The sequence below is a fragment of the Gobio gobio genome, assembly GCF_949357685.1.
Source record: "Gobio gobio genome assembly, chromosome: 11".
NCBI lineage: Eukaryota > Metazoa > Chordata > Actinopteri > Cypriniformes > Gobionidae > Gobio > Gobio gobio.
In genome coordinates, this window is record NC_137104.1 from 1,634,412 (window position 1) to 1,647,161 (window position 12,750).

Genomic DNA, 12,750 nt, shown 5'->3' on the forward strand with positions numbered 1-12,750 from the left:
TAACGGTAATATAATGAATATAACGGTAATATAATGAATATAACGGCTAATATAATGAATATAACGGCTAATATAATGAATATAACGGTAATATAATGAATATAACGGCTAATATAATGAATATAACGGCTAATATAACGGTAATATAATGAATATAACGGCTAATATAATGAATATAACGGCTAATATAATGAATATAACGGTAATATAATGAATATAACGGCTAATATAATGAATATAACGGCTAATATAACGGTAATATAATGAATATAACGGTAATATAATGAATATAACGGCTAATATAATGAATATAACGGCTAATATAACGGTAATATAATGAATATAACGGTAATATAATGAATATAACGGTAATATAATGAATATAACGGCTAATATAATGAATATAACGGCTAATATAACGGTAATATAATGAATATAACGGCTAATATAATGAATATAACGGCTAATATAATGAATATAACGGCTAATATAGTGCATATATTTAGTAAAAGAGTTGATTTCTCTAGTGAATATAATTCTGTGGACACTGAATGACTGCCTGAGGTAAATGTGATGCTAACGTTACATGACATTTGTTTAGTTTACAGCAGTTATATTGACGTCTTTCCGCCGTTGAAACACTGATTTAGCGATTACACCTCATATATACGTGACAGTAAGTAGTGATGTATCCTCAGCATACCTTCAGATGTTCATTCATGTTTATTCTTTCACTTGAACTGTGTTCAGTGATCAGTCACGCCACATTAAAGGGTGTGAATTCCGTGATAAAATAGACTGAATACTTAATATGTTCGTGTGGGAACTCGGATTGAAGTGTGTCCTGCTCTTAAAACAAGCCGACTGTTAAAGATTGCATTCAGAAACGGTTCGGTACGAATACGTGTACCGTTACACCCCTCATATCTATGGTACCAATAACCAACATAATCTCTTCATCACCCGTCCTCAAGGTCCGCCAAGTACCAGGCTTGTGTTCTAGAGGCTCCAGATCAAGCCCCAACACCTCCATTAGAGTCATGTCTGGATAACCAGTCCTCCACCGCATCACTTCCTGTGGAAGACTCCACCACCAGCACTCGCCAGGATGATCCTGCTAATGAGACATCCAACGAAGCACAGGTAGAACATGAGATAAGCACTGAGCAGAAGGAGGCCGTAGGAGCGAAGCATCCAGACCAGCAACTGGTCCCAGTGGCTCAGGCTCAGACTTCCCCTGGTGTGCTCAAACCTCGGAAGGATAAGCTAGCCAGACTAAGAGAGCTTGGTCTAGATCCTCCTCCCGTGGCGAAGCTGTGTGCAGATGATGGGGCTTTTGTCCAGCTGGAGCCGCCTCAGGAAAACCCAGGTGAGATTTTGGATATGATTATTGTTTTCATTTCACTTGATTGAACCGAATCAAATCGAAACCGGACCAAATTGTATCAACACTGAACGGAATCGAAACCAAACCAAATCAACACAGAACCGAACCGAATTAAATCAACACTGAACTCAGGGTTCCCACTAGTCCTGGAAAATTGATGACAAATTTTCCAGTCATGGAAAATTAGAGAAAATGTAAAATGTCCTGGAAAATCTTGTTGTTGTCTGGGAAAATTCTTTAAAAAATATTTCTTTACCCGAGTATAAAGAGTTTATCGCTGGCCCAAATAATTAGCGCTAGTTGCAAAAAGCACATGTTCAGGAATGCTGAGTTTGATGCGTATGAGTTGTATTTTTGAATAATGATGTTTAGTCTTGTGTTGCCGCTCTCAGCCGTTAGCTAATGCTATAACTGCTCAAATGTATGCAGTGAATGTTAACTCGTAAGCTGCTCCCTAATCACATAATGTTGATATAAAGTCACATTTGTGTGTTATATAGTCAGAATTGCGTGATATAAACTCGCAATTCTGACCTTTTCTTCACTATTGACTTTTTTGCGCAGTTGCGAGTTTATATCTTGCACTTCTGACTTCTTTTCTCAGAATTGTGAGATCTAAACTGCAATGCAAGTCCAATTCTGAGGAAAAAAGAATTGCGACAATTTTTGCGTTTATATCACAAATATGTAAACTCGCAATTGCGAGAGTCAGAGTAGCGAGATAAAGACACAATTACCTTTCTATTCTGTGGTGTAAACAAGCTTCCATAGTCATAATGTATGATTACGAGCTTATATTGAAAAATGCTGGATTGTTAAGTGATGGCGATAAACTGTACGGCTTTTAAAGACTTAGAAAGCAATATTTGACATGATCCTTGTCTTTTATTCCCGCCGTAGTAAAATTGAAAATGTACTGGAAAATGGTTGCTGAAAAAGAGTGGGAACCCTGTGAAATGAATCAAATCAACACTAAACCGAATAGAATCAAATCAACAATGATTTAATTCGGTTAGATTTTGATTCGGTTCAGTGTTGATTTGATTCGGTTAGGTTCAGTTTTGATTTGATTCTGTTCAGTGTTGATTTGATTCAGTGTGATTTTGATTCGGTTCAGTGTTGATTTGATTCGGTTAGGTTCAGTTTTGATTTGATTCTGTTCAGTGTTGATTTGATTCAGTGTGATTTTTGATTCGTTCAGTGTTGATTTGATTCGGTTAGGTTCAGTTTTGATTTGATTCTGTTCAGTGTTGATTTGATTCAGTGTGATTTTGATTCGGTTCAGTGTTGATTTGATTCGGTTAGGTTCAGTTTTGATTTGATTCTGTTCAGTGTTGATTTGATTCAGTGTGATTTTTGATTCGTTCAGTGTTGATTTGATTCGGTTAGGTTCAGTTTTGATTTGATTCTGTTCAGTGTTGATTTGATTCAGTGTGATTTTGATTCGGTTCAGTGTTGATTTGAATCGGTTAGGTTCAGTTTTGATTTGATTCTGTTCAGTGTTGATTTGATTCAGTGTGATTTTGATTCGGTTCAGTGTTGATTTGAATCGGTTAGGTTCAGTTTTGATTTGATTCTGTTCAGTGTTGATTTGATTCAGTGTGATTTTGATTCGGTTCAGTGTTGATTTGATTCGGTTAGGTTCAGTTTCGATTTGATTCGGTTCAGTGTTGATTTGATTCGGTTAGGTTCAGTTTTGATTTGATTCTGTTCAGTGTTGATTTGATTCAGTGTGATTTTGATTCGGTTCAGTGTTGATTTGATTCGGTTAGGTTCAGTTTTGATTTGATTCTGTTCAGTGTTGATTTGATTCAGTGTGATTTTGATTCGGTTCAGTGTTGATTTGATTCGGTTAGGTTCAGTTTTGATTTGATTCTGTTCAGTGTTGATTTGATTCAGTGTGATTTTGATTCGGTTCAGTGTTGATTTGATTCGGTTAGGTTCAGTTTTGATTTGATTCTGTTCAGTGTTGATTTGATTCAGTGTGATTTTGATTCGGTTCAGTGTTGATTTGATTCGGTTAGGTTCAGTTTTGATTTGATTCTGTTCAGTGTTGATTTGATTCGGTTAGGTTCAGTTTTGATTTGATTCTGTTCAGTGTTGATTTGATTCAGTGTGATTTTGATTCGGTTCAGTGTTGATTTGATTCGGTTAGGTTCAGTTTTGATTTGATTCTGTTCAGTGTTGATTTGATTCAGTGTGATTTTTGATTCGGTTCAGTGTTGATTTGATTCGGTTAGGTTCAGTTTTGATTTGATTCTGTTCAGTGTTGATTTGATTCAGTGTGATTTTTGATTCGGTTCAGTGTTGATTTGATTCGGTTAGGTTCAGTTTTGATTTGATTCTGTTCAGTGTTGATTTGATTCAGTGTGATTTTTTTTTTTATTCGATTCAGTGTTGATGATTTTGATTCGTTTGTGTGTGTGATCCAGCTCTGAAAGCACTACAGGAGCGCTTCATGAAGCACATCCAGCCGCCTCCTCGCCCTAAACGGGAGCGCACATTGCAGCTTAATGTGGTGAGGAAAGACAGCGCCCCCTCAGGACAGGAAGAACTGCACTCTGAGTCGATCACCATCACCGTCAATGAGGAAGAGGAGGAGCCTGCAAAGGTCCAACCAGGTACAATCACTACATTTTGTCGCACTTGATATTGAATGGAGTTTTGTGGTTGAAACCGTAAAGTAGCACATTCTTCCCATCACGGGTCAATTTGACCCCCATAGGAATGAAAGCCTAAGTACACAATTCAAACTACATGTGCGTCTGAATGCATTCTGTAGAGAAACTGACTTTAGGACCCAGCGGAACAGCTCATGTAGCCTAATATGCACACACGTGTTGCGCGTTGTCACCGCTACATAAACACATTCCCCCACACAGGAAGACGGATGTTAGGGTAATATTTTAAAATGTATTTTAATCACAAAAACAAACCTTTGCATGAAGTTAAACAGGCCCATTGACTACCTACATAATAAGCGGTTTTACATTTCAAATGTTCAATGCCTTATCGCGCTGACGTGACCGAGCCCGAACCTTATTTCTAAATATCCGTCCGAACCCGGTCCCCATCCCATCGGGCTCGGTTCGGGTATCCATCCTCTAGCTCATATCACTAACACACAATTTACAGACTATGTCTGCTAGAATACTCCTCAAGATGGGCATGTTGACATACTTTTGTCTGAATTTATCTGTCCAAGAGCAAGACTTGAAAGGAACTCAATATTTGCGCGCTGTGAGACGTGTGCGCGCTCTCGGACGAGTGCGCACACACACATTTTCTCACAGCTCGCGCGACTTCTCATTCGCGTCTTCCCGCTCTACTAAACCCAGGTGATGACGGCAAAAATGAGCCGGTTGGGAAACACTGGTCTAGCGCACGACATCAACGTCATCATTCTCAGCCACTCCCTCTGTTCGCTGATTGGACCGGTTCAAATTTGGCCTCTTGTAATGCTTTATTTCTTTACTCCTTGTGTGCATCTTAGGTGAGAAACTGGTTTTGCTGAAGTCTCGCTTGCAGCAGGCCATGGCCATCCGCAGGCGGGAGGAGCGGGAGCGAAGAGCGGCTCTGCATCGCCTGGACAATGAGGACTGCGGCGACGAAGAGGAAGCAGAGATGACCGAGTCAGAGGATGAAGAGGTACTAGAAATGGGCATTACCGGTCAATACATCGTGACTTCTCCCAATTCATAGTCATTAAGGCAGGGCTCGACATTAACCCTTAATCGCCCCTCAAGTAGGGTTTACGCTTGAGTCCCTTGGGCTCAGATGGACCCCAAACTTTTACAGAGCGATTGCATAAGGAAATATAATTTTTTTACATGGAAAACTATATATAATTTTTTTAATTTACTTCTCAACTATACATTTATGCTGTGTTTTTGTGGGTATTTGGTAGTTTTTTTACCTATTTGCTGCACAAATACGTAACTATGTCAAGTCAAGTCAACTTTATTTATATAGCGCTTTTAACAATGTAGATTGTTTCAAAGCAGCTTTACAGTGTTAAACAGGAAAATAATGCCGCATAATTTTATTCAGCTGTATAGCCATTCTGGAAAAATTTCAAGTATCATACAGTGACAGTGTGGGCTTTAGATCAATAATTTGATCAGTAATTTAGTTTAAATGGTTAATTTAGTTTATTATTTAGATGTATTTCGATGTTTAGTTGAAAAATATAGTGTCCCCAACTGAGCACGCCAAGCCAGAGGCAACAGTGGCAAGGAAACCAAAACCCCATCAGGAGCAGAATGGAGGAAAATAAACCTTGGAGAAACCAGGCTCAGTCGGGGTGCCAGTTCTCCTCTGGCCAATTAACAAACAGCGTATTATTATTATTATTCTGGCAGTTTTACAGCTCAGAGGTCATAATAGATCAGAATATTCGAGGGACCGGGGGCAACATGCTGGAGACGGGTTTATTGAGGATGATGTTGATTAAATAATTATTAAAGTGCAATATTCGAATGATCGGATGATTCATTCAAGAATGAGGCGGTCGTTTACGAATAGGCCATTGAATCTTTGATTCAACAGATTCATTAAAACACTTAATCATTCACTAACACACACTGATGCTGTGAGATGTGTTACGGTTCTGCTGTGATATTTATTTGGAACTATTTTCGCTGCTGAAATAGAACAAAAACAGTCCATATTGCTTCTAAAATGTAAGTGACTTAATGGTAATTAATTGTTTATGGAACTGGCGAATGAAATCAGTCATGTTCAGTCGTGATGGTGTTCAGGAAAACACACTCTTGTTAGTGTAATGTTGCTTTACTGTATCATATGTTATAAATATAAAAACTGAGTTTCTGTGTGTGAGCGGCGCTCGTTTGTTTTAGATTTTCTCCTCGAGAGGCGGCGCGAGCCTCAACAGCTCAACCTTATTAACGTCAGTTCGTTTTATATTATCCACTATCGATCTCCACTTACACTGATGCAGAATCATTACTGCACTTTGGTGATTCCCTAGTTAGTTTTTGTTTTGATGTTTTACTCAGGACACTTGTCCATCGGGCCAGTAAAATTGTTTTTCACTTGACCCTTCAAAAAATCCACTTGTCCCGGACAAGCGTTAATGTCGAACCCTGATTAAGGTTTGTTCTGTTTCTTTTCAGGGTGTTGATGAGTTGTTGGGGGATGGTGGTGGTGATGAAGATGAAGATGAGGAGGAGGCATTGGACAAGGAGGAAGGAGAAGATGAAGTTTCGGGGAAAACATGCCCCTCCCCAGGCTTCAAGAGTCCCTCTCCAACTCCCGCAGACACCGAGGGAACTCTGATGCTGTTCGCTGGCAACTCCTGTTCCCGCACAGGGTACGTGTTCATCCCCTAATCCGGCCGGAACTCTCTCTCTTTAGTCCATGCTAATTTAATGTGTTCTGTCCAGGGACGGTGTCAGAAGATCAGGAGCTGTAGACAATAAAATGGGTGAGTGGAGACCGAACGCCCTCTGTTTGTTTTACTAGGGCTGGGTTGACAATATTGATGATTAAATCTCAAGAATCGATCCGTGATGTTTTGTAGCTCCTGCCATCCAATAATCACAATAAGTTTTGATGCATTTGATAGAGTTTGTCACTAAATTCAAGCAGTTAAATGTCTCTTTTAATGTGGCGTGACTGATCATCTCTTCCTCTTTACTGCGAGTTATAGCACCAAATAAACAAGGATGAACATCAGAGGGAATGTTGAAAGATATTGGATCATTTCCTGGGATCGTAATTGATGGATCAGTGTCTCCGCCTCGGAAAGACGTCAATAATATATAATTATTCGGGATGCAACAATACAGTTAGTCCACGGTACCTCGGTTTTTTTAACCATGGTTTTCGGTTCGGTTCTGATGGCTTGTCACATCAGTTTTTTTGCTATTCTATTCTTAGGCGACAGGAACAGCAAGAGGTTAAGGAGTTTTTTTGCAATTCACTTTATTTTACTTAAAAGAATTGAAAAACCTACCTTAAACTTAACTTTACTTTAAAACCTTGTACACATTCCTAGTGTATATTATAATATAAAATAAATATATATAAAGATTTACACTGGCAGCTCAGAGCAGTACAGCAGCATTTAAGTATGAAATTGAATGAATAAATGTAAAAATAAAACACTACATAGACTTCACTATAAAATATACATTGATTATTAAAACTACTGTTTTACTCTTTTGTTTTATTAATAGTTCACTCAAAAATGAAAATTCTGTCATTGAGAAATGAATACAGGTTTGGAACAATATTAGAGTGAGTAAATAATTACACAATTTTAGAGGTGAACTGTCCCTTTAAGGACAGCGTGTTCACTATAGGCTGCGCCGCTGTCAATTAAAGACCTGCACGCATCTAATATACACACACACACCGATTTTACTTTTACTTTAGACATAACCGACTGTGTTTATGTTAACCTTGTGTGTATTTGACAGTATTAGCGCAGTAAGACGACTACTCAGTCCAGTAATCACGTGTTTGACAGGCGTTTAGTGCGCGCGCTCGGAAAAGCGCATGTTAAAACTGTGCATAAGCACGCGAATGAAGGCTTTAAAACTCATGCAACTTTCGTGATTGTGAATAACTCTAGTGTTCTGTGAGTATAACTCTACCACTAATATGTGATGTGAATGTATGTCGCGTGGTTCAGTATATTGGCATGGAGGCAAATGATAGAATTTGTAGAAAAATAATGAATTAAATGCAAAACCGCAATTCACAAGCGCGTATTGAACCGTGAATGCCGTACCGAACGGTTCAATATTATATTGAGAATTGACCCTTTTCACTGACTGTGCTGACGCGTTTTAACGGTCATCAATATCGTAAATCCTGCAATGTTTTTTTTTTTTATATATGTACATTTATATCACTAATACTTTGTATTTTATTACTTTTGTATCAAATTACAATAAAAAAGTTCCCGCTGCTGTGAGGGTGTTTAGTAATAGCGTCTATGGGAGTGATGGTAAAAATTAACTCATCTCTCTTTTCACTGCCGTTATCAATCTCACTCTATTTATTCCCTCTTTTTGAAAGTTGTGAAATCACTACTGTGGCGTTTTTGTTTTGCTATGTGAGTAAATGAGCACACAAAAAAATATTTAATGTATTCTCTCATTCACAGCTATAATATTTAACCCAACTATGACGACTTCCGCTCTGAGAAACCCGGAAATGTGAAAAGGGTCTATTGTGGCATCCCTAATAATTATAAAGGACTTGAATCTCAAGCTTGTGAATTGGAAAGAATCGTTAAAATTTGTCAATTCCCAGCCCTATTTTTTACTTGTCACATGTCACACTTTTAGTATCTGAGATGTGAAATCCGACTGAAGTTCGGTTCTCTTCACAGAGGAGGATGACACCCTTTCGCTGGCGAAGGACAGCAGTCACAACAGTAGTTTTGAGCTGATGGGCTCGATGATCCCGTCCTATCAGCCGGTCAACAGAGCCACAGGAAGAGGCGTGTCCAGCAGTGTGTTTCGCTCACCCTCGCCCTGCCTCTTCAGGCCCAGCTTCCTCGGCTCCGCCTCAAAGGTTCTCTACATTAATTTCCATTGTTACGTCATTATTAAACATCGTTATTTCATGTGCCTTCATAATCGCGAGTCAGAATAACTTGACTTAACTTGAGGGTCACTCACATGAGATCCACCAATAGCAAACCACAACCATCCAATCAATTCCCCACAGACACAAGCCCCGCCCTACATTTGTTCTTGTTCCTGAAGCATTTAATAGAGACAGAGCGTATTTAGGCCACGCCCACACCGGGGGGGAAAACAATCCAACGCTCTCCATTGACTTTGCATTGCGTGAAGCGCCTCATTGTCATTTCGGACTTATAACAAAAAAAAGAACAATGTCTGAAAGCTGATATGTGACAAAGTAAACAGCAAACAAGCTAAAAAACACATTTTTATAAGCTGTCGACCCAAAAAAACGAGTGTTTAAGAAGACAAAAGTGGATACAGGCAATACGAAGTGAAGCTTCAGCAGAAGAATGGGTCAATTTTGGGGCGTGGTCTTCAGATTATGACGCGTGTCGCTCTGTCTCTATTCAATTCATAGTTTATAGTCACGTGACCTGTAAAAGCAGCACAGGCCTGTCAATTTTGCATTTCTTTCAAGCCACGAATCTTCTCAAATTTTCCGTGGGTCTTAATTTGGCCTTCCACAATCCTCAAAGGGCTTCATGGCAACCCGTCAAAATAAAAACTAAATGATAGTTTGCTACTCTCAATGTAATGATGATAACACTATTATTGATGATGATTTATTTTATTCATGGAATAAGCACCATTTTTCTTCCATGTATTAATTCTGTTGTGCAGCACTTTGAATTTGAAATTAAACTTTTTATCAAGCATAGTTTAATTTCATGCCCTCATTTGTTGCCAGAAAATTAAAAAATATATTTTTCTTTTTTTTTTATTAATAAATTAAATTTTTCATAAAAACAATTCATTGTTTTTATGAATTTGAGACATGCTGTTTGATTATTAAATTGAATTAAACCATTAGAATTTGATAATAAAAAAATAATAAAACCTAATTTGAGAAAAATAATGAAATTGTTTCATAGGGCCCTAAAATAAAAATAAAAAGTTAAACTTTTAATCAATTGAAATCATGAAATTATAAAATTTGACCAAAAAAATTAAAACGAGAAATAAGTGTTTTTATTTTTAATTAATAATTTGTATTGTTTTAATGAATTTAATTAAAACATGCTTTTTGATTTATTAATTTAATTAAACCATTAAAATTGACTCCAGAATTTGGTTACAAAAAAAAACATAATTTGAGAAAAATAATAAAATGCATTTCATAGGGTATTAAAATGAAATTATACTAAAGTTATTAAATATTTAACAAACATGATTTCACATAATTAGACTAGCTTTTTGATTACTAAAATCAAATTTGACTATTAAAATGGAGTCGAAAAAAATGAATTTGGGGGAAAAATTTAAAATGGTCTTTTAATGTGACTTGGTGTATTAGAACTTATTATAAACCTGGTTAAAGGAAACGGTGGTCGATGATGATCTGTTAACCCCTTAACTGTCACTTGCCGTATACGGGCATTCTACATTTACTTCACTATATTACTGTTAAATCCTAATCTAGTCATGACAAACTATATATCATTGGAAAGGTCTAAGACTCAAGAATACATACTTGTTGATGATTTTGCAGAAAATATATATTTTGGAAGAGTAATGGATTAATATATGACCAGAGTGTGCATCAAAAAATCTGTATCATTACAGGAGTTTTCACCTTTGTAACAAAAAGTCAACAACCACACTTTTAATCATTCAAACTTTGATTTTCATGCTAAAAGTTCATAACATAAACATTGATTCTAGTATTTAGCCAAAAATATTCAGAAAATATGATAGAGAATATCTGCCAGATCAAGTAACTAGGACCTTTAGGAATCACCAATATGGTGTGTCTAACCCCTAGTGGATTTTTGGAGATATGCAGCTAAAAGTCTCAATTTTTTGAGTTTTTGACCTAAAATTTTGAACACAACTTGGTTAGAATTTTGGCTTTGACTTTCTGTCTTTTTTAGGCTGAAACCTATATTAATTTATATATTTTTTAATAAAATAAATATTTATTTTATTATATTTTTATAACAATAAACTTAAATTTCAATAACTTTTATATCATTTAATTCTATAATTTTTTATCAATAATCTGCCAAGTGTCTTCTTTTAAAAGAGACCAACCATAAATCTTTAGTCCAAAGGGTTCATGAATTACAACCATTTAAGTTTGGGTAGTGCATTTTCACGAAATTTAAAAGTTAAATAGCGAATTAAATGATGCTAATGTTGTTCCTCAGAGCTCGGGTAAGATGTCCCTCCCTGTGGAGGATTCTCAGGACCTGTACGCTCCCTCTTCCCCCAGCGAGTCGGCCCTCCCTCCGGCCGGAGACTCCCAGGGCCGCTTCTCTCTGGAGGAGGACACACACTCTCAGCTGCTGGATGCCGACGGGTTCCTGAACGTGGGCCCTCGGGGCCTGCCCAGCCGCTCTCACAAACGCCAGCTTCTCCTGGACAGCCTGGATGAGAACGCCATGGACGCCAACATGGGCGAGCTCCTGGGGCTGTGCTCCGGGGCCTTCAGCTCGGGGCCGGGCCAGGCCGGGGCGGAGGAGGAGCTGCTGGGGCTGTGCTCCGGGGCCTTCAGCACACAGCCGGAGGAGCCGGCCGAGAAGAGCAAGAGCTCGGGGCCGGAAGAGCGGAGAGGGGAGAGTCAGGGCAGCTCTGAGGCGGACATGGACCAGCTGCTGGCGCTCTGCTCTGGGAAGTTCACAGGAAGCCCATGTGAGTCTCAAGGGTGACCGTACACTATTTAAGGGTTAGTTCACCCAAAAATGTAAATTGTGTCATTAATGACTGAGCCTCATGTGGTTGGACACCCGTCAGACCTCCGTTCATCTTCAGACACAAATGAAGATATTTTAGTGTAAATCTGATGCTCTGAAAGGCCTCCATTGGCTCAACTTTACACTCTCAAGACCCTTAAAATGCACTAAAGACTAAAGTTACAAAGTCCATCTCACTACAGCGGCTCTACAATAACTTTATGAAGACGAGAATAGTTTCTGTGCGCAAAAAAACCCCTAAATAACGACTTACATAGTGATGACGATTTCAAAACACGGCCTCATGAAGCTTCGAAGCGTTATGAATCAGTGAGTCGATTCATGATTCGGATCGCGTGTCAAACTGCTGAAATTTGGCGATTCAAACTGCTGATTCGACTCACTGATTCATAACGCTCCAAACCGCTGAATCGACTCACTGATTCATAACGCTCTGAACCGTTGAATCGACTCACTGATTCATAACGCTCTGAACCGCTGAATCGACTCACTGATTCATAACGCTCCAAACCGCTGAATCGACTCACTGATTCATAACGCTCCAAACCGCTGAATCGACTCGCTGATTCATAACGCTCCAAACCGCTGAATCGACTCACTGATTCATAACGCTCCAAACCGCTGAATCGACTCACTGATTCATAACGCTCCGAACCGCTGAATCGACTCACTGATTCATAACGCTCTGAACCGCTGAATCGACTCACTGATTCATAACGCTCTGAACCGCTGAATCGACTCACTGATTCATAACGCTCCAAACCGCTGAATCGACTCGCTGATTCATAACGCTCCAAACCGCTGAATCGACTCACTGATTCATAACGCTCCAAACCGCTGAATCGACTCACTGATTCATAACGCTCCAAACCGCTGAATCGACTCACTGATTCATAACGCTCCAAACCGCTGAATCGACTCACTGATTCATAACGCTCCAAACCGC

General features: G+C 38.7%; 1 protein-coding gene across 2 annotated transcripts in view; it reads left to right on the forward strand.

Annotated features, from left to right (window-relative positions):
• clspn (claspin) overlaps window positions 1-12,750 on the forward strand; it is a 35,685-nt gene that overhangs the window by 12,921 nt on the left and 10,014 nt on the right. For both annotated transcript variants that reach the window (XM_079828909.1, XM_079828908.1), the window contains exons 8-14: window positions 975-1,369; window positions 3,820-4,008; window positions 4,881-5,035; window positions 6,523-6,719; window positions 6,793-6,833; window positions 8,751-8,935; window positions 11,259-11,742. In XM_079828909.1, coding sequence (XP_079685035.1) covers window positions 975-1,369; window positions 3,820-4,008; window positions 4,881-5,035; window positions 6,523-6,719; window positions 6,793-6,833; window positions 8,751-8,935; window positions 11,259-11,742 — 1,646 coding nt within the window. The remainder of the gene's footprint in view (window positions 1-974; window positions 1,370-3,819; window positions 4,009-4,880; window positions 5,036-6,522; window positions 6,720-6,792; window positions 6,834-8,750; window positions 8,936-11,258; window positions 11,743-12,750) is intronic.